Source organism: Halichoerus grypus, chromosome 13 (genome assembly GCF_964656455.1).
Source record: "Halichoerus grypus chromosome 13, mHalGry1.hap1.1, whole genome shotgun sequence".
NCBI classification, from domain to species: Eukaryota; Metazoa; Chordata; class Mammalia; order Carnivora; family Phocidae; genus Halichoerus; species Halichoerus grypus.
The window spans coordinates 95,029,407-95,057,060 of NC_135724.1; the positions used below are offsets into that span (position 1 = coordinate 95,029,407).

At 64.0% G+C, this 27,654-nt stretch overlaps 1 protein-coding gene across 10 annotated transcripts in view; it reads left to right on the forward strand.

Moving 5' to 3' along the window:
* FBRSL1 (fibrosin like 1) overlaps positions 1-27,309 on the forward strand; it is an 86,878-nt gene extending 59,569 nt beyond the window's left edge. For 3 of the 10 annotated variants that reach the window (XM_078061165.1, XM_078061162.1, XM_078061164.1), the window contains 15 exons: positions 13,415-13,460; positions 15,984-16,302; positions 16,387-16,607; positions 17,255-17,323; positions 17,491-17,705; positions 18,476-18,526; positions 18,718-18,813; positions 19,363-19,431; positions 19,563-19,592; positions 19,787-19,858; positions 21,004-21,136; positions 23,241-23,318; positions 23,531-23,614; positions 23,829-24,027; positions 25,010-27,309. In XM_078061165.1, coding sequence (XP_077917291.1) covers positions 13,415-13,460; positions 15,984-16,302; positions 16,387-16,607; positions 17,255-17,323; positions 17,491-17,705; positions 18,476-18,526; positions 18,718-18,813; positions 19,363-19,431; positions 19,563-19,592; positions 19,787-19,858; positions 21,004-21,136; positions 23,241-23,318; positions 23,531-23,614; positions 23,829-24,027; positions 25,010-25,991 — 2,664 coding nt within the window. In that variant the 3' untranslated portion in view covers positions 25,992-27,309. Of the gene's footprint in view, positions 1-13,414; positions 13,461-15,983; positions 16,303-16,386; positions 16,608-17,254; positions 17,416-17,490; positions 17,706-18,475; positions 18,527-18,717; positions 18,814-19,362; positions 19,432-19,562; positions 19,593-19,786; positions 19,859-21,003; positions 21,137-23,240; positions 23,319-23,530; positions 23,615-23,828; positions 24,028-25,009 lie in introns of all 10 variants that reach the window. The other 7 variants (XM_078061163.1, XM_078061171.1, XM_078061168.1 and 4 more) reach the window with 7 other exon arrangements.
* Positions 27,310-27,654: the final 345 nt, after the last annotated feature.

The following is a 27,654-nucleotide window of genomic DNA, read 5'->3' on the forward strand; positions in this document are numbered from 1 at the left end:
ACACCCTCCCCTGGGGCCCATCCCCCCGCAGCACGCCCTCTCCTGGGGCCCGGCCGTAGGGTGCCTCCCAGACCCTCACTCAGCCCTGGGGCACCCGTGTGCTACACAGAGGTGGAAGGAGCTCCCCTTGCCCCGCTCCTGGCTGCGCAGTGGGCTGGAGACAGCAGGGCTGCTCTGGACCTGTGGTGAGGCAGCTGGACATGCAGGGTGGGCAGCTCAGGGCCCTGGGTCTGGGCGCTGGGGAAATTGTGGGAGGCAGGCCGTCCCCAGGGAGGCCTCCGCCCAGACAGGGCAGCAGGAAGACCCAGGCCCCCTCTCTTCCAGCCAGTGTGCTCCTCCCAGACCTGCTAGGGTCTGAGGTCAGATGGCCCTGCAGTGTCTATAGGCTCCTGCCGGCCCACCCACCCCTCGCCCACTGGCCTTGGGCTCTGACACACCGGGGACGGTCCACATCCAGGACATGGGCACACGGAGACCAGCAGAGCCTCTGTCTACCCTGCAGCCGCCCCGGAGGCTGGTGTGTAGACAGACAGACAGACAGGAAGACCTCTGTCGCTGCCCCTCGTGAAAGAGCAGGCTCCACCCGTGGGCGCCCCGTGCTGGCTCTGCAGGCCCCCCAGCCTGGCCCGCCCACCCCCAGCCCTGCGCTGGGCGCCGGCTGCTGGTGGGGAAGCAGGCGTGCTGCCAGAAGCCTCCGGAGCCAGGCAGCCAGATGGCCCCTCCACAAGGCTGTGGTTGGTGTCTAACTGCTTTTTTATTGGGAAAATATGGGGTGAAAGATTGTGTGGGGCTCGTTAGGCAGCCTCCTGGGCCTGGACTGGCCGCCATCTGCCCCAGTGGCCCGACCAGGTGGCTGGTGGGCTAGTCCTCCTGCTCGCTGCCCATGGCCACTGTGCTCTCTCAAGGGATGTGGGTCTGGCCGGCCCGTCCGTCAGATCCCCTGCGAGGACGAACCCCCAGCGCTGGGCCTCTGCCGGCTCCCGAGCAGCAGGACCAGGAACGGGGCCGGCAGGCAGCTGGCCAGCCGGGAGGGCCGGGGTCCCCCGAGGGCACCAGCACACTTCCATGGCCGGCCCATACCCTCTGGACTTCACTTTCCTCTCTGCTAAATGGGGGTCCTGGGGGGGCCTGTGGTCTGGGGTGGAGGCGAGAACGCCAGCCACTGGATGAGCATCTGGACCCTAGGAAGCAGGTTTGGGCTGCCTGAAATGAGGTGAGTGGGCAGTCGCTCCTCCCCGGGCCAGCCTTGCCCCGTCTGTGTCGTGTCCCTACAGTGGATACACACTCAGGCCCAGGCTCCCCGATGCCTGACTGGGGTCCTCCCCGCACCTGTTTTCTCTCTGAAATGAGAGGTCCACCTCCTAGATCCCTGGAACCTGCGAGGAGAGGGACAGCAGACCACACGGCAGCCCAGGGCTGGAGCTCCCTGTCCTCCAGCCCGTAACCCTTCAGTTGCTGGACCATGTAGGATCCGGGGTCAAGGAGGGCTGATGCCAGGGCAGCGCCCAGTGTGTGTCCTAGGAGGCTGGGGCCTTCTGAGGACGTGCCCTGCACCCCATCCCTGCAGGAGCTCCCTGCTCAGTGGGCTTCCCCCACGTGTCTCTCCTGGACCCACTCCTGGGAACACCTGCTCAGAAGTCTGTGGGAGGCTCTCCTGTCCCCTCACCCGATGTCCTGCCTCTGCAGGTCAGTTGCTGTGGGGACGATGGTGCAGGGAGCTCCTTAGAGAGGTACAGGCCAGGCGCAGGGAAAGCCTCGTGGGCGTGTGGGGGCAGTGAAGCCAACCACCCTCTGAGCCATGCGCTTTGGCCTAGGGATGCTGAGCCCGGAGAGTGTCTTCCCACGGGTCTGTCCAAGGCAGGGCCTCGGACCGTTGCATGCCGAGGGTCCAGATAGGCGCTGGGTGTGGCAGGTGGGTCCCAGTGAGGACCATCAGCTCACTTGGCCCCCGATAACCCTCCAGGGTGGCAGCTGCCCTGCATCCTGTTCCGAGCACAGCTCCCCGGGCCGTGGCATCCCAGCAGACGGGGTGCGGGGGGGGGGGGGGGATTAGCACCTACTGTGATAAATTGTCACAAACTCGGTGGCTTAAAACAGTTCAAGTTTTATAGTTCTGGAGGTCACGAGTCTGAAATGCGTGTCACAGGGCCCAAATCAAGGTGTCAGCCTCGCTGGTTCCTTCGGGAGGCTCCAGGGAGAACACAGTTGCTTACCTTTCCAGCTTCCTGGGCTCTGACCCCGACTCTCCTCCTCCCTCTTGTAGGGACACTTACGGTCACATTGGGTCCACTGGGGCCCTCCAGGCTCACCACCTCCTCACCAGCTCCTTCACCATAACTGTAAATCCCTGGGCCCCTTAGGGTGATGGACATATTCTCAGGTTCTGAGGATTCGGACATGGATGTCGTGGGGACCACTGTTCTCCTGCTGTGGCAGGGGAATAATGTCTGGGTCTCAGGCCATGGCACACGGTGGACAGTGCTTTCTAGGACCAGGGGCCCAGAGGAAGCAGGTCAGGGTGAGGGAGGTGAGAGAGACCAGGATGCATCCAGGGTGAGGGAGGTGAGAGAGACCAGGTGACCAACAGTCACCTCACAGGAGCCTGAGTGAAACGGAGCCTGGGGACGGCAGGCGGGAGGGGACGATGGGTTTCCCCCGTGCTGGGATCCTGCCGCCGCGGGGCGCCTCGGGGCCCCACTGATCTGGGCCAGCCTCCGCCTCCCCCTCGAGAGCATGTTCGCATGGCCTTGCCTCCGTGAGTGCTCACAGCCCCAGCTGGAGCCGGCCGGGGCACATGTAGATGCTCCGCAGGGAGAGGAAGTCGGGGCGGGGGGGGGGGGGGGTGCTGTGTTCAGCAGGAAGCAGAGGTGCTGGGGTCATGGCCTGCGTGCAGGGCAGGACTGACTGCCCCTTTCCAGCTCAGTGACACCCCAGATCGGGGGCTGTCTGTCCCTTCCAGAGCTAGCTGAGCAGCCCCCATGCCTGACTGGGGTGGGGGGCTTACAGAGAGGCCGTCTGTCTGTTGGGCTGCTCCCCCTGTGCCTGGAGGGGTCACAGCCCCTCAGACCCCCCCTGCCCAGCAGACCTCATAGGCCTCGCTGGGCTGGGGGCTTCCAGGCCTGGTGAAGGCTTGTGGGTGGGTGGTCCTTACCTCCAGGGCAGGTGGGGGCACGGTGGGAACCCCAGGGTCTTTCAGGGCCAGGTGTAGGCTGAGCACACACATAAGCAGGCCAGATGCTCTCGGATGCAGTGAGGGCCTGAAGACAAGAGGGGTGGGTGGGGCAGGGGTCCGTGGGGGGTCGAGACACCCCTCCCGACTCCTGGGTGCCCACCTCCCTCCCTGCTCCACCAGCTCAGTGCCACAGCCTCAGGTGGTCCGAGCCCCCACAGCCACCCTGGCCCCACCACAGGCTTCCGCCCCTTGGGGGTCCCCCCGCAGGACCTGGGGTGACTGTCCCACTCAGCCCCACCCCACCCCTTCCCCATCCCCAGAGGGGAAGGGCTGAAGAGCCAGGCCTGCCCGCCACCTCCATAAGAGCACTGGGCCACCGCGGGAGCCTTAGGGAGACATGCCTTCCCGCCCGCACACGCGTGCGTTCACACCACACAGTGCGTTACACGGACAGATACTCTGTGTGCACCCCTGCACACTCACGGGCACCCCTCAGCCCTGTCCTCAGAAAGCCCAGTGGGGCTCATGGCTTCTGCCTCGGACTCCAGCTGAGGACACCTCACCCCCCGGGGACGGGCTGGCAGGGGGCCTGCCCTGCCTCACTGGACTCCAGCGCAGGTCAGACCGCTTACACAATAGGAACGTATTCCGCCGTGGTTCTGGGGCCTCGAGGGGAGGGTCCTTCCTGCCTCATCCGCCTCGTCCAGGTGTCCCTGGCTTGTGGCTGCATCCCCCGTCTCTGCCATTGTCATGTGGCTTCTCTGTGACTCCTCCTAGAGGGACAGAGTCCTTGGGTTTAGGGCCACTCTGATCTAGGATGATTTCAAGATCCTTGTCTCTCTCCCTCTCCCTCTCTCTGTCTTTCTTTTGCGAGAGGGAGGGGGAGAGAGAATCCCAGACAGGCTCCACACCCAGCGCAGAGCTGGGCGCAGAGATCATGACATGAGCCAAAATCAGGCGACCTGAGATCCTTATGTTCGTCACCCCTGCAGAGACCCTAATCCCACATATGGTCACATTCTGAGGTTCCGGGAGGACATGTCTTCTGGGGCCACCACTCAGCCAGTGCGTCAGGCTGTGCCGTCCTGCTCGTGTCCACCTCCTGGACGGCACGAGCCACATGGCTGCCACGGTCACGGCATTGAGGAAGGCAGATGGCCTGGGGCCTCCTCCCCTGGGGCCGGCGGCCTTCAGAGCCCTCTAGCCCAGCTCGGCGTCCTGGAACTGCTCTCCCGGTGCCGCCGGACCCTCCCTCCAAGGCTTGCCGCAGGGTTTCCTTGAGTCTGTGAAATCCACGTCTTCGGCAGCATCTAGACCGCTCTGCACTGAATTAGCATTTCCCGGTTGGTGAGGAGGCAGCGCTGGCCGTTTGAGCGGGGTCTGATTCCACTCTGTCAGCCCATTAGTGGGGTCTGTGGGTCTTTCTGGCTTCGCTTCCCTCCCAACACTGGGTGCCGGTTAGCGAGGGCCCTCCCTGAACCCTGCCCCCACACCTTGGCCTCAGCTGAGCCCGCCAGGCCACCCCCGTGGGGACCTTCCGTGCGAGGCCACACTCCCACACGGCCAGGAGAACCAAGGCCAGGAGCAGGGTCCATGCTGGGCGGTGAGGGATGGGAGGGCACTCAGGCCCAGCACCCCGGCCCCCTGCCTGAGAGCCCCAGCCACACTCCCACAGGGCCCTGACCTTGGTCTCAGCAGGTGTTCCTCTCATGGCCCGCAGGCCTTCCTCTCCTGCAGACTCTGCCTCTACTTACCCCCAGAGAGGCAGCCTGGGGGAGGGGGCAGGCACCTCCCCTGGTGCTGCCTGGGATGACAGACAGAGGTACAACATTCTCTGTTGAGTGTGTGTTTCCCTGGGAAGCCCCTGTGCTCCCCGGCCGCTGCCTTCCTCCTCCTCTTTGTCTGCCCCTCTGTTCCCTTCCGGATTTCGCACCTTCTCAGATCTTCCATGTCACAGCTGCCTGCCTTTCTCAACACAGACAGGCCTGCCCTGGGTTCCCCCAGCTGGACGGGGACGCAGTGCCCAGCTCAGAGGTGCTGTCTCGAGGACTGTCAGTGCCTCACGGTGGCCTTGGGGACCATGCTTGACATGAAGACAGGCTTCCCTTGGGGTCTGGGGCTGCGGTGGGCGGGTGGCACTCGGTGACGTGGCTGGGCTGGGGCTGCTCCCCCTTGGACGGCACGTCTGCAGGTGCCTCCCGCCGGTGCTTAGACTGGCCCAGCAGAAGCACTCGGCCCCCACCTGCTATCCCCACCCCCAGTGGCTCTGCCAGGGGTAGGGTCTCTAGCCAGCTGGGGGAGAGTGGGTGCAGCCTGGCCACCAGCCTGGGTCTCTCCTCTGTAAGAGGCACGACAGTAGAACGCACCCCTGGGGGGCCCTGAGGATTCAGAGCTCAGTTAGTGAGGAGTACCCGACTTGGTGCACGTCTGCCCCCGGGAGGGTGGGACCTGCCCAGGGTCACGAAGAAATGACAGAGCTGCGACTCCACCAGGGCCCGTGTCCCCTGTCATCCCCTCCCCCTGCTCCTTCCCTGCAGGCCCCTCTAGGCCTCAGCGTCAAGCCCATGGTGGACAAGAGGGACAGCAGGGCCCCATGCTGGCCCCTGGCCGACCTCCCCCTGCAGAGCTCCCACCTCCTGTAACCACGGCCACCTGCCGCTCTACTGGAACAGCCCCATCTCCATCACATGAGAGGCCCCCCACTATGCCGCCTGGCTTATCCCAGCAGCTCCCAGCTAGGCCCATTGCTCCCCACCCCCCACCCCAGCCTTATGGTGGATCCTACAGAGAGGGTCTTAAAGAGTTTCTCTCCTGCCTAAACCTGGAGCCACATCCTCTTGCTCAACACAAACACCCAAGCGCCCTCGAGTTCCTGCCAGGTTGCTCCTGCCTCAGGACCTTTGCACTGGCTGTTAGCCGTCCAAGAAGGGCTCTTCCCCAGAGATCCCCTCAGCCTGGTCTGCGCAGAGGCCCCGGTTGGAAGGGCCTCCCTGACTGCCGCTCAGAGCAGCACACGATCACCTTGCCCGTCCACCTGCTGTACTCCCACCCCATTTGTACGTGTCTGGCCTGACTCCCGCTGTGTTTGCCAATGGCTTGCACGAGGCTGTAAGCGGGACCCAGGCCTGCTGCTGGGCATTTGTGCGCCGACATGCTGGGGGGCAGCCTGTCATGCCCCAAGGGCTGGTCTTTCTGCACTCCATCCCCTCATCGGAGTCCTGGCTACAGACGTGGGGGTTCTGTGGCCGCTGTGGCCAACTTCCGCAAACTGGCGGCTGCAGACAACACAGACTGGTTATCTCACAATTCTGGTGTTCTGGTTTCCACGGGCTTAAGTCAGGGTGGGGCCAGGCTTGTCCCCCTTCCCTGCCTCCTCCAGCTCCCAAAGACGCCCACATTCCTAGCTCCTGGCCCTTCCTGTGTCCACAGCCAGCAGAGTGGCATCTTCCCATGTCCTTCCACTGGTAAGGACTGTGATTACACTGCCCCCCATCATCTGCCCATAGTAAGGTCAGCTGGTTAGCACCCTTAATTCCACTCTGCCGTGTAGGGTAACTACTCAGACTCCTAGGACGAGGGCATGACATCGTTCAGAGCTCTTAGGCTGCCGGGACACCCCACTACATGAACATCTTTCCCCTTTGCTGCCAGAGGCCTTGAAGCCAGGGCTGTGTGCGGGAGCTCATAACCCTGTGGGGTGTGGTGTGGCCGCTGAGGAGGCCCACAGACACCCCCCTGTGAGGCAGAGACTCTTCCCCAGCCCCCGATTTTCCCAGCATGTCTTGGCTAAGCCCACAGAAGCCACAGTCCTGCTGGGGTTCACGTCCCAGCTCTGCCACAGACCAGCTGCATGACCCCGGACGGGTCACCTCGGGTCTCTACCTCCGTTTGTTTTCTCGTCAGTACAGTGGGGGTGACGGGGTGTCCTCAGAGGATGCAGGCATGAGGGCCCAGCGATTTCACAGTTACAGGGCATATAGCGTGACGTGTGACACGCAGCTAGTGTTTGCTGTTTTTATGGCAGGCAGCAGCAGGACCTGGGGGCACGGCGTTAATGTGGCAGGAGAAGGGAATACGTGTATTTGGTACATAATTCAAGCAGAACAAAAGGACTTCAGGTCCCCACCGCGAGTGGCGCTGCTAGCCGTTTCTTCTGGACCCTTGGAGATGAGCTGGGTCCTATGCAAATGTGTCCATTCGTGTGTATTTAGCCAGCGCACGGGATCCTGGAGCTCGCAACTATGGGTCTCTGGGAACGGCTACGCAGCGCGCTCCCCAGTGTGGACCCGGCCACTGATTCTCGCAGCCTGGGGCAGGTGTTTGCAGGTTCTGACCTGGGCTTCTAAGCCAGGGGTCCCTGGACGCCCCACCAGAGCTGACCTCCTGGTGCCCCCCGAGCGTGTGTGCTGCGTGGATTGCCTCACAGCGCGTTTCATGATAGGAAGCTGTACCCCGCCTGTGCGCTCTGGAATGGAGGGTGCCGGTGCGCCTGGCTCGGTGTCCGCACATGCAGGCGTTTGCAAGGGGCGGTGGTTCGCCCGGATCTGCAGTGGGCTTTCGCCCGCCGAGCGGTGCGTGCCCCGCAGTACCCGTTTGCGCTTCCAGTAACTGGACCGTTCCCCACTCTGCATTCGCGTTTCGCAGGTGGTGAAACCGAGCCCCAGGGAGGGCGGGGCTTACATCGTACGGACGTGCGAGCTCTGTCATCTTTCCTCGCCGCTCGGTGACTCAGTTTCCCCCTCTATAAACTGGGCTTAGGAGCCGTGCATAACTTGTTGCGAGTCGGAGGGGGTCGGGCCCATAAAGAGCTCAGCACAGCGGGCGCTGCGAGCGCTGACCTCGTGGCGGAGAGGGAGCATCCAGGTTCCGACCGGCCTGCGGCCCCGCGCGGGCAGATCCGCGCCTCGGGGCTGGATTAGTCGGGCCTACCCGCGCCCCGCGCCCCGCCCCCGCCCCGCCCGCCCGCGTTCTCGCCGCCGCCTGCGCGCCCGCCAGCAGTGCGCCCGCCGCCGCCGCCGCCGCCGCTTTCTCCGGCCCTCGCCGCGCCCGACGGCGCCGGGGGCCCAGCGCGCCCCGAAAACCGCCCAGAGCGCGCCGAGCCGGCGCGGCCCGCATGCGCGTCCCCGGCCCGGGCTCCGGCTAGGCAGGGCGCGCGGGGAGAGGGGCCACCTCGACGGGCAAAGGTGGCGGGGGCCCGCGCTCCGCCGCCCGCGTCCATGCCGCCCGGCCCCGGCCCGAGGACTAGCGGCAATTGCCTGCAGAGCCCGTCACACCCGGGGCGCCCGCGCGGTGAGTGCGCGCTGGTGGCTCCGGGGAGGGATTCGGGACTTCGGGGGCCGGGGACGAGAGCAACCGCCCCCTCCAGAGGAGCGGGGCTCAGGAGAGGCCCCCGGCGCTCTGCCCACCCCGTCTCTCCCGGGAGCCAGGCGCGCGGAGACCCCGTGTCTGTCCGGCTGCGGTCCACGTGGCGGCCGGCGGGCGGGGGTGCATCCCTGCAGAGGGTCCCGGGCCTTGGCCAGGGCACTGGGGGGGCCCTTGGCGGAGGCGGGCCGGGCGTCGTGGGGGACGCGCGCTTTTGTCTGCGCCCCGGCGGGGGCTCGGCCACCCCGGTTCCCGGCGCCCTCCGCGCTCACCTGCCCGGAGTTAGAGTTCTTTGTCTGGGGCGGGGCGCGGCCGGCGGAGGCTGTGCCGCGTGTCTGAGCGGAGGGTGCCCCGCGGGTCGGGTCCTCGAAGACAAAGCGCGCTGTGACCTCGGCCCGCCGCCGGGATTGTGCACCCTAGGGGAGTTCGTGCCGGCCGTGACACTCTCCCTACCGGGCGTGCCCCCTCCACCGAGGCCGTGAACCTGCAGCCCGGGCACCTCCCACCTGTATTTTCGCCCGGAGTGACCCCTTTCTTCCGCCCCCACGCTGGCTCAGCGCCAGGTGTAGAGACGATGTGGCTGCCTGGGTCACATCCCATAGATGGTCTTCGGGGAGTTATTTGCACAGGTCTGGTGGCCGCACTGGGGCTGCCCACCCCCGTTGGGTCTGCTGGTCAGCTCCAGACCCCTCCCCCTGGAATGGAAGGAGCGGAGGGACTGTGCTGCGCGAGCTCTAGCAGGAGCGTCTCTTTTCGTGCCCGGGGAAAGGGGCTGGCACGCGGGCGCGGCCCCGCAGCGGTCTGAGGGTGCCTGCCCGTCTGTTCAGAGCCTTCCCAGGTGGGCATGGCTGCGCCTGGCCAGATGTCCAGGCCTCTCATTGTGGTCCAGGAACCTGCCCGGGTCCCTTCCCAGGACCCCTGCAGGGACTCAGGTCCTTCAACTTCCCAAGCAAACTTTAACTTGGGCCCTCTGTGGCACTGGGGGTGGTGGGGACTGGATGGACCTGGGAGAGTGCCTTCCCTCCTGCCTTTGCCAGGCAGGCATCCAGGGTGGGCAGTGGTGGGGAAGACACCCCCCCCCCAGCCCCTCCACTGTTCCCCTAGAATTTCCAAGTGTCTGGGGCGCCACCTCCTGGCCCCTACTCAAGCCCCAGGCCTTGAACTGAACCAGCGCGGCCTTAGGTGAACTTGCTCCCCCTTCCCCCCAGGCTGGGACCAAGAGGAGTCGTTCCCCACAGAACACACGAATTTTCTCAGTGCTGCCTCTCCGCGTTCCTTTCTGATACCGCCTTGTTCCGACAGGAATGGCTGTGTCAGAACAGGGGGCTCGAACGGGGTTGGGGCGTGGGGGCCCCCCCCCAGCTTCCCTTTCCCAGCCCAGACTCCTGGATGGTAATGGCAGCTGGGGTGGCGGGGCCTTGAGCTCGTTCATGTGCTCTGCGGAGAGATAAGGAGCCCCTGGCCGTGGCGCTGAGCTGGGGACCCTCGAGGCTGCTTGCGCAGTTAGCACCGTCCCTTTGGCCCAGAGGGCCTGTGAGCGCGGCAGATGATGAAGACCTTAAGGGGCCGCGTCATCAGAGGAGACGGCTGGCACACGGCCCTCTCATCAGTGGCAGTGCCCACGCACGTCCAGGGCAGCTGAGAGGCAGCCAAGCAAGAAAAGACCTTCAGACCTGTGCCCTGGTGCCGGGGGCTGTGGGGGAGGTGGGCCTCACAGAGTCTGGTAGGATCGGGGACAGATTGCAGTTGGGGGCACTGGGAAGACACTGGAGTGCTTGAGTTGGGGGGTGACCTGTTCTGATTTGGATTTAAAAGAGACTCTTGGCTTTGTGGAGAATTCATCTGTGGGCATGTTAACGAGCCCAGGTAATGAGAACAACAGAGCTGTCACTCGGGCGCTGCCGTGTGGTCCTGGGGTCTCTGGACGGGCCCTGGGAGGGTGGGTGACCCCTGTGCCATCAGGCAGGGGTACAGCGTGGGGGTGCAGTGGTCATTGCTCCTAGCAGATCTGGGGCCGTGACTGCCATAGAGCAAACTCGCGTGAGCTGTCCTCCTGGTCACTTTGCAGACAAACAGACCAGGGGCCTGGCCCTGAGGGGCAGACGGGGACAGGCGCTGCTGGCCGTGTCTGGAGCCAGACGCTGGGCTGCAGCACCCTCTTCCCCCACCAGGGCTGACAGCCTGTCCCCCCAGCCCCTGCAGACCCCCAGCTCAGGTGGACACCCCATGGGGACTCCTAGGGGTGAGGTGATAATCCAGGGACTCTCACAGCCACTACTCACCATGTAGAATGTACCGGAAACAAACTTGGGAGAGAAGAGGTCATGGCCGTGGCACCCCTGCGTGGAAGTGCAGCGTGTCCCGCCCGGCTGGTACCAGGTGAGGAGGTCACACACGGTCTGGCAGGCCAGGCAGGAAGGACCCCTCCATGCACCGCTGCCCATGCTCAGTCAGACACCAGGAAGGTGGAGTCTGTGTACCCACCTCCCTCGCCTGGAGCTTCCTGCATCGGAGGCCCACTGTGGGTCTTGTTCACCTGTCAGGGGCCCTTCCCCCGGGCCTCCTTGAGCGTTTGGAGATCGCGGGGCATGAGGAGCCACAGCCTCCCTTCCGGCCCGGTTCCTGGGGCACTGGGCTGGGGGCTGGGGTCTGCATTACCACCTTCTTTTCTTCCTGGTCCCGGTTTTGGGGACAGGATTAGAAAAAGCTAACCCCGTTCCAGGGTGATCGCAAAGTATTGCAGCGACAGGCTTTCTCTTGTATTTATGGTTCTGTTTCTCATATTTACATCACCGATCAGTCTGGAATTATTCTGATTGGGGAGCAGCTTCCCCTTTTCCTAGCAGCCAGCTCCCATCACACGCCGTTCACTTCCCCACCGACGAGCTGTGTCTGGCCTGAGTCTGTTCCTGGGTCAGGAGCGCATCTTAAAGGACTCCTGCACTGTAACTTACATGCAGTAAGATGCTCCTGTTCCAAGTGTGCAGCGTAATGCATCTGACAGATGCATACAACTACGTTTCCGCCGCCCCGTCAGATAGAGAACACTTTCATCACCCCGGAAAGCTCCCTTGTATTTTCTCTTAATTTTGTATTTATCATGGTAAGATACACATAACAAAACTTACCATCTTAACCATTTCTGAGCACACAGTGAACAAGCAGTAAGCAAATTCACACTGTTTTGCAGCCGCCGCCTCTGTCCACCTCCGTCCACCCCCGGACTCCACCTGGAAAACCGACACTGTCCCTACTAAACCCTGGCTCCCCCGCCCCAGCCCCTGGCGCCACTTCTACTCTGTATGAATCTGAGTCCTCAGATAAGTGGGATCCTCCAATGTTTGTCCTTCTGATTCTGGCCTCTTTCTCTCAGCACCGTGTCCTCAAGGTCCATCCAGATAGCAGCAGGTGTCAGGATTTCTTTTTAAGGCTGAGTGGTATCCATTGCATGTATGGACCATTTTGTTCCTCCATACACCTGCTGATGGACACTTGGCCACTCCCACTTCTTGGCTACTGTAAATAATACTTCTGTGCCTATTAGCATACAAATATTTGTTGGGGACTCTGCTTTCAGTTTTGGGGAGTGTGTATCCAGGAGTGGGATTGCTATATCACGTATTTCCACGTTCAACCTTGTGAGGACCTTCTGGACCGCTGTCCACAGTGGCTGCACCTTTTACCTTCCTGCCAATAGTGCTCGAGAGTCCCAGCTTCTCTGCATCCTAGCCAGCACCTGCTGCTGTCTGGCTTTGATAGTGGCCGCCTCACAGCCTGAGCCCCCATGCTCTTTGGTGCCCGGTTGTTCCCCAACCCCCGCACCCCCGCCACCTGCCCAGCAGCAACCACTGACTGCTTTCCACCAGGAAGTCCAGCATAGGGCCTCTGCACACATGAGAGGCAGTGGTCCTGGGGCCAGGGATGTGAGGGCTGGGGCGATGGCTGAAGAACTCACAGTTTCATTTTGGGGTGATGAAAATGTCCTAAGCCTGACTGAGGTGACAGTTGCTCACAGCTGCAAAGACACTAAAACCACTGAATTGTACACCTTTGACAGGTGAATTGTATGGCATGTGAATTAATAGCTCAGTGAAGCTGTTTTTAAAAAAGTCAACTAGTGGGGCGCCTGGTTGGCTCAGTTGGTGGAGCGTACGACTCTTGATCTCGGGGTTGTGAGTTCGAGTCCTCCGTTGGCTGTAGAGATTACTTAAAATCTTTAAAAAAATCAACTAGCAAGAAAAGGGCAGTCTTACGGAGCTCCTTCCTGTGAGCTGTGGCAGAGTCCTGCACGCAGGGCCACGTCCTCACCCTGACATTGCACCATCTTGTGTGCATGTGGGCGTCCCCCCAGGAGAGAGGCTGAGAGGTGAGGTCCATCAGAAACCACTTGGAGCAGGATGCTCTGCTCTGGACACTCAGTGCCTCGTCACAGCCGTGGTTCCCCAGACCTGTGACTTGGACCAAAGTGTGGTGGGTGCTATCCTGCAGCCTATTCAGTTCCAAGCTCTGCTCCATCCTCCGGCACCAGGCCCAGCGGAGTCCTCGGGTTCCTGGGGCTGGCCCTGCCAAGACGTACCTGAGTTCCCAAGTGCCAGCCCCCCACTGGCAGGGCCACACTGAACCCCCACGTCTCTGCTGAGCATCCTCGAGTCCCTGATCTTGGGTTGAGTGACCTGTGTGCCCACGTGCTTGCACCAGGCCTGGGCATGGTCACCCTCCTGGGTGGCAGCTGTGGACACAGGAGGACACGTTCTGCCAGGCCGGGCAGACCTCATATGCACAAAACCTGCCCAGACCTGTGTCCTGGGGGCAGGGTAAGAGCCAAGTTCACCCCCAGGCCCTTCATCCCCTCTGTTTCTGACCCTCCTTTCTGTCTTCCAGGCATCTGTGGGCTCCGAGAAGCTCTTTGCCCCAGCAGCCGATAAAGGTAAGCATGTTCCTTGGCCTCACCTCCTCGCCTCTAGGAAAGGACAGGACACATCCCAGAAGTCATCATGGGAAGGGACAGTGGGCCTTTTGGGGCAAGAGAGTGGGCTCCAGGTTAGGCTCTATCATGGGTCGGGTTCTGGATGCAGAGCCTGAGGCAGGAGTTACGTGCTGTGATTTACAGCCCGCCCCCCCAGCAAAAGCTACAAGGAAAGCAGAAGTCAGGAGCAGGGCCAGCACTGGAGCAGTGGTTCCCAAAGTGGGGTTCCTGCCCCTCCCCAGAACTGTTAGCAAGGCATGTTCCTAGACCTTCCCGAGGCTCATGGGGTCAGGTGCTCTGGGGACAACTGGCAGCTCGTGGTTTGGCACCTGCTGAGGCACCCCTGGCTGCCAGGGCCACCACTGCGTACATGGCTAACATTGCCATGAAGGGACTAGATCCCTGCACAGCAGCCCCACCCCCTGGCCGGTGGCCCCCACACGGTAGCACAGGCACATGGTGCCAGGAAGCTCTCCTGGCCTGCACTGCTCTAGAGAGTGAGTTCCCTAGCATCCAAGGCCAGGAGAGGCCATTGTCACCCAGTCTGCCAGGGTCACTGGACCCAGCACAGAGAAGGGGCCTGCTTGGAAGGCTCTGTCCAGATGGGACTGGACGCAACAGCCTTGCAGCACAGACAGGTGGGGGCCCACGGTGACCGGTCCTGCTGGCCTGGGAGCAGGGCATGGTCTCCCCGTGCTTCAGGTGGAGAAGCCTCGTCCTCAGATCAAAGCATTTCTGCAAAGCCTACACATGCCAGAGTCAGGGTAGGGGATGCCAGACTGGTCTCGGGAAAGAATTTCACACAGAGTGTAACACAGAACTGTGTCCTTTTCAACAAATAATCACAAAATGGACGGACACTTACCCTCTCAACGGTCCGGAGACCAGAAGTCTGAAATGAAGGTGTTGGCAAGGCCACACTCCAAAAACTCTAAGGGAGGTTCCCTCCCTCCTCTTCCTCCTGGGTGTCCTTCCCACCTCCCATGGCCTCCTCCTTTTGTCTCAGAAGGACGCCCATCACTGGGTCTAGGGCCCACCTTGTTCCAGACTGGTGTCATCTCAATATTCTTAGCTTGATGACATCTGCAAAGACCCTTTTTCCAAAATAGGTCACATTCACAGGTGCTAAGGACCACAGTTTGGACAGGGCTTTTTGGCACAGTTCAGCCCACTGCCAGGTCCACTCACGCACGTGCGGAGGCAGAGCTCGGGCAACCAGTCAGCGTTCTGCAGTGCCCAGGGAGGCTAATAGCAGGGGTGACCACCCGTAGTGCTCATGCCTCCCCAGTGGGGGAGGGGCTGCAGGAGGGCCAGGGCACTGGCCGCACACCAGCTCTGCCCAGCCCACACCTGCCTCTTTCCGTCCTCATGGCTGTGCTTACTTTGCAAGGGGTGGCACAAAGATGGAGAGAGAGGTCAGAGTGCCAGGCCGGCAGCCCTTGGCAGCTGTGAGCGGGTGGGTAGAGATGGCGCCATGAGCCATCAGGCCTCAGTCCCCGTTCTCGTGGCAGTGGTGGTGCTGGTGGCGGTGGCCTCCTCCCCAGTTCTGGCCCTGAGCAAACATGCGGGCTGCTGGTTAAAGCAGGAGGTGTCACCCAAGAGGATGCAGAAGGAGCCATTTCCTGCTGCCACCGGTTTCTGCCAGGGGAGGAGACGTCCCAGAGGTTCAGAAGAGTCCTCTGGGTCTCGCTGCCGGCCTGGGTCCCACGGCCTTGCAGCTGCAGCCTCTCTGCCCCACTCAGCGTGGCAAGTGCCCACAGGGGCCCCAGGAGGACGTGAAATCTGCCCACAGCCCAAATGGGGTGACCGCAATCAGGAACCTGGATTCCCACTCCTAGGAAACTGGGCCGCGGTCCGCTCCAGACAAAGCCTCCTGTGGCTGGACACGCACCCTCTGCCTAGCCTGCTTTGGGGATTCCTGACCCGCCTGACCTCTGGGCACGTGACCTGAGACACTGCTTGGAAAGGCGGGTTTGGAATGAGTAGGCAGGAGGTCAAGGTCATAAACACACACACAGCTCCAAGGGGAGCAGTCTCGGCTGGATCTGCCTGGACAGCGGCAGTTCTGGGGGCGGCGGGGGGGGGGGGGGGGGGGCAGCAACTTCTTCCCACCAGGTCCCAGCGAGGCCAGTCCTCTGGAGGCCTCCCGGGTCATGGGCCCAAAGAGGGCTCAGGCCATGGGTCACCTGGGTGGTTTCGAAAAGAACGCAGGCCACTAGCGCGCGTGTTGCACAGTGGCAGGAAGGGCCTGCCCATGCGGGCATCAGGTTCGGACCAATGCCCTGCTTGGGCCAAGCGTGCGCCGCACTGTGCCTCCCTTCCGGAAACTGCGGGCTCTCTGGGCCGGCAGCCCTCTTCCCCGGCCCCAGCAGGGGCCCCAGCCCTGGCCCCTGTGGACTGGGGGGTGGGGGCTCAGCCCTGGCTGTGACCTCGCTGCCACTGTCCCTGAGTCAGGCCCAGCTCACTCCGGCCCTCTCTCCGCAGGCCCCACGCTGGGCGAGGAGGCCGAGGCCAAGGCCGGGGCGCCGCCCAAAGTCTCGGGCCTGGAGCGCAGCCGCGAGTTGAGCGCCGAGCCGCCCTTCCTGCCCACGGTGCGCAGCCCCGCGCCCCCCGCCGATCCCGCGCCAGGCGCCCCGGCCAGCCCGCCGGTCAAGAAGGAAGCCCCCGCCCTGCCCCGCCTCACCCCGCAGCCGCCGCCCGCGCCCCCACAGCCCCGCGCCCCGCTCCCGACGCACGTGCCTCTGCCCCTGGGCGCCTTCGCGGGCCAAGGCCAGGCTGCGCACAACGGCCCGCACAGCCTCAGGTGGGGAGGGGAGGGGCCTGCGCGGGACGGGGGCGGGGCCGCGCGGACGCCCCGCCCCCAGGCACTGAGCCCCGCCCCCCGCAGCAGGAGCAGCGGCGCCGGTAGCAGCGCCAGCCTCGGGCTCGCGAAGCACGCGTCCCTGTCGCCTCTCGGGCCGGGCCCCCACCTGTCTACCTCACACTTGGCGCTCCGCTCGCAGGCCCAGCACCAGCACCACGCGGCGGCCATGTTCGCCGCCCCCCCGACACTGCCCCCGCCCCCGGCGCTGCCGGCCAACAGCCTGGTCATCCCAGGACACCCTGCCGGTAGGTGCTGGCTGGGGCCGGGGTCGCCGCGCCCGCACTCCGACCCTCACCCCCGGGCGGGTGGGAGGGACTTGTCTCCGCGGGTCGGGGTGCGGGCTCCTGAGGCCGAGCCTCCCGCACCCGCTCCCGGACCCCAGGGGCTGGCCCCCGCAGGCTGCCTTTCCCGAGGGGTCCCACTGCCCGGTGTCGGCCTGGGCTGTGCGCACGGAAACAGACGCATCCGCTGCCCCACCCTGAGCCCTTGCCAGGCCTAGTCAGGGGGAGGGGCGCCTGGAGCGGCTCCGTTGCTGGGCCTGCTGTGACCCTTGCAGTCCCTCATCCTTAGTGGGTCTGGGACGACGGGGCACGCAGAGCTGAGTCCTGGAGTAGGGGGTCTCCAGGTGAACCGCAGCAGCCTGGCCTCTCCCTCCTGCTTGGTTCTGGCAGGTGTCCCTTCAAGGCCAAATATCAGGTCATTGAAGATTTCTCCCAGGGGTCTCGTCTCCACGTTCTTTGTAAAATCCTGAGCAGCCCACTGCAGGTCCGGGCAGCTCGGTGCCCTGGGATGGGACCAGGACGCGGGGCTGGGGGGCTGGGGGGTGGGCAGGGCTCCCCTGTGGCCGGCTTGGGGGGCACCGGGGGCTCACGGTGTTCTCTCTTGCCTTTAGATGCCAGCCTGTTGATCTCATTCAGCCAGCCAATCATGTATTGCCAGCCTCATTCGGGGATTCTGATTGGTACTTGGTCACAGGCACCTCTCTTACCTCCACCCTGGGGCCCGCACCTAGCGAGCGGCCACCACGGCTTGGCCTGCCGAAACCAGTGCCAGGTGACTATCCGCCTCGCCCCGCCCGGAGCCCGCGGCCGACGTGCCTCTCCGTCTCTCTCTCTTTTTCTCTTGTAGATCACGAGCTGCTCAGGCAAGAGCTGAACGCGCGTTTTCTGGTCCAGAGCGCTGAGCGGCCCGGCGCCCCCCTGGGCCCGGGGGCTCTGCTGCGGGCGGAGTTCCACCAGCACCAACACACACACCAGCACACACACCAGCACCAACACACATTTGCCCCCTTCCCCGCGGGGCTGCCCCCGACGCCGCTCCTGCCGCCCGCCGCACCCCCGCCGGTGCGTAGGCCCCCCGTGCGGGTGGGCGGGGGGCGGCCCGGGCGGCGGGACACACAGCAGGCACACGCAGACGCTCTCCGCACGCACGCGGCCGGGGCCGCCCCGTCTGGTCCTCCTCTGGGTCCTGGCGTGAGGTTCCCTGTTGTGGGCTTGGGCGGGTGCCCCACGTCCACACTCGGGCGGCACGGCCCTTGGGCCAGCCGTACCCACACGGGGTTTTCAGCGTCTCGGTCAGCAGCAGGCCAGCAGGTCTGGAGACTGAGGACCGAGAGGGCGGGGGGACCGGACTCCCTCCGGTGGGCCCTGGGTCCTGGGCCCTCGTCTCTGGAGCCAGCCGCTGTGTGGGGCAGAGTCCATTGCCCCCAGGCTTTAGTCTGTGAAGGGCCAGGTCGCGGGGCTCCTAGGTACATGTCACTGCTTGACCACCAGCCCTGGGCTCCATGCCCCCCATCATGGCTGCAGTATCTCCCCCTGGGCCTCAGCCAGTACAGTCGGATGGTGCAGATGGGCCACTCTGCACCTCCCGCAGTGGGACCGTTAGAACAGGGAGGGGCCCCTCCCAGTCTGAGAGCTGGGCCCCAAGGGGCCAGTTCAGGGCATTGGGCCAGTGTCCTAGGGAGCCCAGGGGACGGCTGGCTGCAGACCACCAGCTGCCGGAAGCAGGACAGCCGTCTGGGCCTCCGCCTGGCCCAGCGGGGGCGTGGGTGCTGGGCCCAGTGGAGGGTGTGGGCAGGCTCGGGAGACCTCACTCTCCGCTTCTTTCCTTCCAGTTTGATAAGTACGCACCCAAGCTGGACAGCCCCTACTTCCGACATTCCAACGTGAGTGTCCCTCTGTGGTCACCGGGCTGGCCGGTGGGCTAGAGGTCGCGGGTAAAGGGTGGGGCTCCGCCTGCCCAGAGCCTTGTCAGGTTCCCTTCCATGTAGAGCAGGGGGCCAGGCCCAGCGTCCCCACCCAGGATGTCCATGCTCCCAGCCGGGGCCCTGGAACGCTCCCCCTCTTTCTCTTGCAGTTTTTCCCGTCCTTCTCTTCTGCCATCCCCGGACTGCCCACCCTGCTCCCACACCCAGGCCCCTTTGGGTCCCTACAGGGTGCTTTTCAGCCCAAGGTACCAGCTGCTCCTGGGGTGGACGGGGTTCAGGGCACATGGGAGCCCCCGCCATGCAGTCGTGTGTGTTGCAGTCCTGGTGTTGGTGTGAGCCAGCCATGCCGGGTGGGATGTGGTTGTGCAGCCCCACGGCGCGAGGGGGCCGGGGCTCACGTACTCCCTGCGGGGCCTCACAGGACCCCCAGCCTAGGCAGCGGCAGGGGGGGCACCAGGGAACAACGGGAGTCAGGCTTCACGCATCATTCCTCAGCTGGGAGTGCTCGAGGTTGGCGTGGGGAGCATCAGGGCAGAGGGGAGGTCTATGTGGGGTGGCCAGCACGGGGCCGTCCATGTCGCAGGAGGCCCGGGAGAGGACTGGGCTTGCTCCTCTCACCTTCCCCAGAGCAGGGCTGCCTCAGCCCCCTAAGCCAGGCATGTCCTTGTCAAGAGCCCCTTCCCACCTTGGCAGAAACCTTTGGACTGAGGATGTGGGAAGCCAGGCCCCCCCGGGTGGCGGTGTGCAGGGGCGCGGGCTCTGCAGCTCTGTCACATCCTGTTCTCTCCCTCCAGACTTCAAACCCAATCGAGGTAACAGGCCGGGCCAGTGCTGTTCACACCCTCCTCCAGAAAGGCCCCGGGGTAGGTGGCTGCACTGCCCATCCTCCCCTCCCTGGGGTCACCCCAGCCAGCCCAGTCCCCCTTGTGGCGATGGTGGCAGGGCATGGCCCCCCCAGAGCCTGGACCTAACACCTCCTTCTCCGTTGTGACAGGTGTCCGACCCATACCGGACCACGGTCAGGGTGAGTGTGCAGGCACGTGTCTGTGTGTGTGTGTGCCTGTGCCCTTGGGAGGGAGGGTCGTGGCTGAGGAGGACTCTGGGTGCCTCCCGGATGGCCCCAGGGGTGCCCACGACAACGGGAATCTGGGGGTGCTGAGGGCGGCAGAAGGAAGAAGCCCCACTGTGCGGCTGAGTGTGTGGCCCGCCCTGTCACAGAAACCTGGGAAGTGGTGTGCCGTACACGTGCAGATCGCCTGGCAGATCTACCACCATCAGCAGAAGATAAAGGTGAGCCGGTCACCTGTCCTGCCGGCCAGGCCGGCGTGTCAGACGGTGTCCTGATGCACGCCTTCGGGGCCGCGTCTGAGATCCTCGGACATTCACCGTGTGCCCGTCATGTGGGCACACGGGGCAGGGCTGGGGAGGAGGCCGGGTGGTAGGGGTCACCCAGGATGCCCCCAGGCAGGGGTTTGGGATGAGCTGACCTGTGCCGTTCCCACCAGCATCATTTGAGCCATCCACGTGACCTTCGATTCTGTCCCCTGACCTTTCCTCCAAGCACTTATTGAGCCCCTGCTGTGTGTGCCTGGGTGCTCAGCAGTGAACGGGGGACACTGAAGGGGGCAGGGTGGGGCCAGGTGGCCACCCTGGCCGTTACCCAGATGACATTGAGGAAGAGGCAGCCACGGGTGCTCTGGGGACGCGCCACGGGCTGGGGATGCCAGGGAAGGGTGGGCAGAGGTGGTCTGGTCACCCGGACCAGAACGGGGGCAGCCAGGGGCCCAGCCCCCCCGACCCAGAAGGGTCCTGACACCCCCTGCTGCTATCTCTGGTCACACGCACCGCCGTGCACGGCTGTCAGAAATGATCCCGCCAACGTGCACTGCGAGAAGGCCACAGGGTCTTAGGACAAAGCGCTGTCGCACTCCACAAATGTTCGGGCGTAGCCCCGGGGGCAGCCCCTGTGGGCCAGAGACCCCCACTGCCGGGACAGGGCGCCAGAGGTGGGCAGCACCAGTGAGCGCTCGGCCCGGCCGCTTAGCCTCATGGGGCCATCACAGCAGAGCCACAGCCTTGTTTGTCTTATTTAATAAACTTAAGTGCTAATAGCGATGCCAAATCCAGTCACTGGAAGCTTCTAAGCATGTTTAAAACGACAGGTATAGGAATCCACTCTTTCAACTCAGTTTCACAAAATCTTACCACAGGTAAAGTATTACCAGTGAAAATGTAATGTCTGAACTGAGTGCTTTAGTGTAAACACCGCTCTCAGAGGCCCCAGAAGGCACGAGACACCCCTGTGTCCGTCACGCGTCCTGGCAGCACGTGGCTCTCCTGGGCCAGGATGAGGGCCCGTTCCCGCCACAGCAGGTGGGATGACCCACAGCACCTGGCAGGACGGCCGGGCCCTGCACGTGCTCTGTCCCTCTCAGCAGATGCAGCTGGACCCCCACAAGCTGGAGGTGGGCGCCAAGCTGGACTTGTCCAGCAGACCCCCTGCCCCGGGCGTGTTTGCCGGATTCCACTACCCGCAGGACCTGGCCCGGCCCCTCTTCTCTGGCTCGGGTAAGGCACCCTGTCCAGAGTGCAAGGAAAGGGGAGGTCCGGCCTGTTCCCTGGGCTGGCGCTCCAGCAGGACAACTCCAGATGCACTGGGGCACCCCCTGGCATCCCCCGCCTCCGTGCCACCGTGTGTGGTACCCTCCCCAGGCGCCCCCTCTGCCCTGGAGCTTCCGCTTCTGCTGTCCCCCCGTCCCCACCCAAGGCAGGGGTTGGGGGGGGAGTCCTCCCCTGCGCCCGGCCTGCCCATCTCCCAGGAAGGGTTTTGGCACAGCCCCCGAGAATCCATGTGCCTGCCCTGGCACAGTCTTGCCAGGCTGGGGTCCCCGGGCTGCCCCCAGGTTCGAGGATCATGGGGAGCCCTTCCAGGACTCAGCCTAGGTCACCCCCACAGCTAAGATGCGTCCCAGGGAAGGGATGCAGCAGAATGAGCAAAGGGGAAAGGCGCATGGGGTGAGATCAGCGGGAAGCCGGGCGCAGGACTGCTGAGGGCTGGCCTGTGGAGGCCCAGGACGCATCCCATTTCCTCGGCAAGGAACCGAGACGATGCGCGCCAAGTGCCATGGCGCCGGGACGCTCACAGACCCAGCGCCCAGGGCTCTTACTGGGGGCGGGTCACGCAGCTCCTCTGCCCGCACACACCCAAACCACAGACTCCCAGAAGAGAAGCAGGCGCTCCGCGTGAACCAGTGTTAGCACAAGTGAGTCAGGTTCACGAGGCGCTGCTGTCCAAGAAAGGGGAGAACCTGAGCCCCGAGTTTCCAGCCTCACACGCAGGTGCTTCCGAGGCCGGCCGTCTGGGCCCGCAGTGTGAGCACCCCACACAGCTGTGCACGGCCCACCTCTGGAGGGGTCTGCTCCTCCCCTCCCCAGCGGTCAGGGCCCTGCGGGCACCGCCTTCTCAGCCCTCCCTGACTGCCCTGCTCCATCTTCATGCACGCTCACCTCCACCTGCAGCCACCTCCCACCCGGACATGCGGTCAGCAGGCTGGGGTGCTGGGTGTGGACAAGGGCACCCAGGCTGGCCTCCGGACAGAGGGGTGGCCCTCAGAAAGCAGAGGTCCTCCCATCTGGGCTTCAGTCCGTGGAGTCCACAGGACGTGCGTTCATTGTGGGGCCCAGGCAGTGGGCCTAGGCTTCCTCTGCCGTGTGGAGCCTGGACTCCCCGCCCACCCACAGCGCAGCCCTGCTGTGCCGTCCACACGCCCAGAGCACGCCCCCCAGACCGGGCCCCAGGCTCACGGGCGCCAGCGGCCTGCCCTGCCTGTCGGGCGTTGTGTCCTGCAGCGGGGCTCTGCCCCGGTCTGGGGTTGGGTGTCTCTCCCCCCGTGTCTGTGCTGCCGCCCTTCCCAGCTCCCGAGCTGGACGCCTGCCTGTCGGCTCGTTGGCTTTTGCTCCCTGCGTGTGCTCTTAGAGCAACACATCCCCCCACGCACGCGGGTACACATCTTCACTAGCGCCACGGCAGGCTGTTTATTTCCTAATTTCCAGTTTGATGTCCTGTGAGCGACTCAGGAGAGCGGCTAGCTTTCTGGTGTGGAGCTCCCGGAGATGAGAAACTGCGTGTGTGCAGTGGAGGGGCTTGCCAGCAGCACCCCAGCAAGCAGGTGTCCCCCAAGCTGGGGGACGCTGCAGAGACCAGTGTGGCCCCATCCTGGTCTGCGCCGGGAATCCGCCCTCCTGAACCAAGGGCGCGTGTAGCGGCAGGGCCAGCCCCCCCAGACCAGCAGCCCCTTCTCAGGGCCCACTCAGCCGCCCTGGAGGTGCTGCGGGCCGGGCTCCAGCAGGGGCAGGGCGGGCCCGCCGGCGAGTGGTGGAGCTGACCACGTAGTGACCCCCGTGGGGTGTGGCTGGGGGACATCGCAGAAGCAGGTGTATCCACTAGGACACTGCTTCTTAGCTTCTAGCTGGAAGCCCTGGGGCGTCTTCAGGACAGCCTCGGCAGCTCTCGGCACCTTCTCCTCCAGGGCCCCTGCTGCCATCGCCTCTCTCCCCTCTTCCCTCATGAGCTTCCAGTGGGAGGTATAGACGTGTCCCCAGAGGAAGTTGGGGTGTCCCCACCCTGGGAATGACCCACAAACAGGAGGCCCCCGTCCACCTGCCCCCACAGGTGCTGCCCATCCCACCACCAACCCATTCGGACCCTCAGCCCATCCCAGCAGCTTCCTGACCACCGGTCACCTGACAGGTAAGTGCACTGTCTGCTCCCTGGAGGCTGGCTGGCCCTCTGCAGCCCTCAGGGCTGGGGGAGGATGCAGGTGGGTGGGGAGGTGACCCCAAGAAACAGGACATGCCTCAGACTATAGGAGCACCTGCCATGCTCTGGTGTCACAGGAGGGGAGTCAGGTGGGAGCCCTGGCATGAGCCACGCAGAACCCTGAGCCCAGGTTGTCCCCACAGACCCTTTCAGCAGGCCGGGCACCTTCGGGGGCCTGGGGAGCCTGGGCAGCAGCGCCTTCGGAGGCCTGGGGAGCCACGCACTGAGTGAGTGACCACCGAGCTTGCTCTCTGCTCACCCGCATGCACGCACGCTCGGGCTCCTGGTGTGGGTTTGGGCTAGACCCCGACTGTTACCCTCTGGCCACCTCCCTGGGATGCAGGAATGGTGTGCTTCTCCCCAGCAGCCCTGCGGTTCCACAGGGCACCCTCGGTGGGGGCAGGGAAGCTGTCCTGGCCTCACATTCCCACCCTTCTCCAGCTCAGGGCAGCGGCATCTTTGCCCCCAAGGAGAGCTCTGTGCTGCATGGCCTGCCCAGCCCCCACGAGGCCTGGAACCGACTGCACCGGGCACCACCCTCCTTTCCCACACCACCCCCATGGCCTAAGCCCGTGGACCCCGATCGGGTCTCAGCCCTGACCAACCACGACCGAGAGCCGGACAAGGGCAGGGAGGAGAGGTGAGTGGCGCCCCCCTCAGCTCTTGTGGGCCCCAGCTGGCTTTGCGGAACTCTGGGTGTGGGCCAATCCAAGCTCTGCGTGGACATCCCCCTTGCTGTACCCTCGGGGCTGGGAAAGCCCAGTAGAGAGAGGGCCCCCGTGGAGAACCCCTGATGGAGCAGGATTTGGGCAGGAGCCGTGCACAGGGCAGGTCCACCCCTGGAGGCAGCAGCAGGGAAGGTCGGCTCACTGACCACAGCGGGGCCTCTGCAGGGAGCTCGCATTCGCAGGGAGTAGAGCATCGGCATCTCCTAGGTGGGGCCAGGTCTGGGAGGGGCACCTGTGGGCGAGTCCCCGGGCTTGGAGGGTGGGGCTGAGCGGGCTGCCCTGGGGCAGCAGGGCTGGGCTGGGGCAGGGTAGGTGGGAGTCCTATTCCAGAGTCGGCAGCAGAGTCTGGAACCTGAGGTGGTTGAGTTGTGGCTGGCTGGTGGAGTGGACAGGAGCAGAGGAGGGCTCCCAGCCTCGCCCCTCCTGTCGGGGGTACCCTGCCAAGGCCCTGGGGGCCGAGCCCTCATCCCTGCCCCCAGACTCGGGGCAAAGGGCTTAGAGGCACAGGGCCGTGGAGCCTCATGAAGGGGAGCTATGGTAGGCCAGAACCAATGCAGGACTCCAGGGTCCCATCCCCAGAGTGAACTTGGGGCCCAGGTTCCTCACTGAGGGTCTGTCCTGCCTCAGGGGCGTAGCGGCTTGGGTCTGTGGGGGGAGCTCTGGGGTCCTGCTGCAAAGCTGGTTTCCAAGTTGTTTGTCGAGGGGAGGGGAGACGTGGGGTATTGTGGGGCCTTGTGAGGGTGTGGGACCCCCCAACACACACATACCTCCCCAAGGACCTTGAGGTCATACAAGTGGGAACTTGGTGGCAACCAGCTTGCTTCCGGGCACCCTGTTCCACGAAGCCCCTCCTGCCACTAGGCTGAGTGAGGGTGTCTGCCTTGTCGCTCCCAGGGACCTCCTGGAGAAGACGCGCCTGCTGAGCCGGGCCTCGCCCGCAGCCCCCGTGGGCCACCCAGCCAGCAGCCTCCTGCTGCGCGGCCAGAGCGAACCGTGCGGGCCCGGGGCCCCTGCTGAGCGCGAGGCCGAGCCCCGCGTCAAGGAGAGCCGCTCTCCGGCCAAGGAGGACGGCGCCAAGCTGGCCGCGCGCCCGCCATCTCCCTACAGCAAGGCGGTTCTGGGCGACAGCCTCCGCCTGGCGGGCCTCCTGGGCCGAGAGCCGGGGAAGCCGCCCGAGGCGCCGGCCGAGCGGCCCCAGGGCGACGTCAAGGTCAAGGAGGAGCGCAGGGAAGACGGCGACGCGCCCGAGCCCCCAGGGGCCGGCCTGCACCCAGCGCCCGAGCGCCCGCGCGCGCCCCCTGCGCCCCTGCAGCTCGGGCCCAGCCCGGCGGCCCGCGAGCGCCTGGGCTTCACGTGGGAGCCCCTGCGCGACGCCTACCGCGGCCTGGAGCTGCCCCGGCGCGCCCTGCCCGCCGCCGCCCCCGCCCCGGGCCCCGCCGCCCTCTTCGAGCCCCCCGAGCGCCCCTACCGCGACCGCGAGCCGCACGACTACAGCCCGGAGCGCCTGCGGGAGGCGCGCCGCGAGGAGCTGGAGCGCGCGCGGGCCGCGCACCTGGGCGCCGCCCCGCACCTGCCCGCCGCCGCCGCCGCGCACCTGGACGGCGCCGCGCTCCTGCCCGCGCTGGGCGCCCTGCACTACCCGCGCCTCGGGCCCGCCGCCGCCGCGCTGCACAACGGGCTCCTGGCGCGGACCCCGCCCGCCGCCGCCGCCGCCGCCGCCGCGCTGGGCGCGCCGCCCCCGCTGGTGGCCGCGGGCGGGCCCCCCACGCCCCCCGGGCCGCCGCCGCGGAGCAGGACTACGCCGCTGGGGGGCCATGGGCCCGAGGCGCGCGACTACTCCCCGTCCCGCAACCCCCAGGAGGTGGAGGCGCGGTAGTCCCCGCGGGCCCCCGCTTCCACGATGCACTGCTGTAAACTTTTCTACGTGGACGTTTCTAGAACCTAAGCACAGCGCCGTCAGTCCTGGGGTGACACTTGCTTAACACCCGAAGTCTGCACAGTCGGGGAGCTTCATCCACAGCTTTGCTGGGGGTGATCTTTTGTTTTCTGAGCTTGAAATTAGGCTACTGGAGGAGAATTCAAGTTTGTACATCTTTTCCCACAGGTGAGAAGCGTTTTTAATAGATTTGTATTTTTTTCAATTTTGTGCTCTTTAGACATTTAAAAAGAAAAGAGAAACTTTTGCTTTTTTATCTTCAGTTCAGATTTGCAATGTAAAGGCCTCAGATCCCTCTCTAGAGCCCCAGGATCTTTTGTCTTATTTATGGAGAAAAAAACGGTCATTTTGTCCAGCGCACTGTGAGGCCCCCACTCAGGGCCCGCCTGGCCCTCCCTTGGTACTTGGAACCGAAGTTACAGATATATATTAAAATAATAATTAATAATAATGTACAAAACTTTTTTTGCCTTATTATGCAGAAGCATAAGAGGATTTCTTTTTTGGTTTGTTTTTAAAGAAAAAACAAATATGTAAATAGTCTGTTAATATAAATATATGACGTTATTAAATTCTTAACCTAGGTAGACTTTATAAAAGGCAGTTTCTAGAAACCTCTCTGGTTATTTGTTTAACATGGTCACAAAAAACCCACTTGCTGTCAGTTGGACACGCTCAGAAGCTTAACTGCAGCAGATCCTTCACTATGCAAGCGCTCAGAGGTGGGACTGGGCCGCTGTCTGGGGAGGGCCCTTCCCCCAGCCTCGCAGCGAGCTGGGCCCCGCCCTCCTTGGGACTGGCCGCAAGGACACTGCTGTGGACCCTAGTGCTCACTGAGCAGCGTTCTCAGAATCCATACCAGACAAGTAGATTTTTAGGAGTGAAGAGTCTAAAGGTTCATTGCAATCAGAAATAGTAACTTCTGTCCACTTTCCCTTCCGTGCAAAGGCCATCGGCAAATGTCCCTCAGCGCGCTCCTCCACCTACGGAGGCCTTGGCGTGATCTCCTTTTGGTTTTGGTTTTGCTTTCATAACCACCCAAATGTCCCCTTGTCCTGTCCTCAGCGTCCTTCTCTGTTCCCCGACGTCCCCACCTGTGTCCACTGCACTCTTGAGCCTTGTTGGTTCGACCGTCGGTAGCCATCTGCTCTGTTCTGTATTTTCAACCCGTGTTTCCACTGTGGACTCTGGTTGTTTTAAACACTGAGTTCTCGTGTCAATCAATGAAGATAAATACAGCCTTGATTTTGGATCACAAGGTGGTCGGGTGTTGTGTGTGGCACTGTAGAAGGTGGGGGTTCTCGGCCCCAGGACTGCCGTGGCGCGTTGGGCAGAGCCAGGCCGCCGGTCACCCTTGCCTAGAAGCAGAGCACCTTCACGGGTCTCGGCCTTGCATCTCCAGCTCCCCCTGGACCAGCTCTGCCAGGGCTGTTCCTGCTGCTGGAATGCCCTCCTGCCCTTTGCCTGCCGCCTCCACCTTGGCCCATCCCCACCCCGTCAGCCTGCTCAGCCTGGTCCTCTCTGCACTGGGTGGAGGTTCACATCCGTGCAGGGCTGGCCTTCCCCCTGCCCCCACTGGCCTGGCCCCACACAGAGCCAGGTG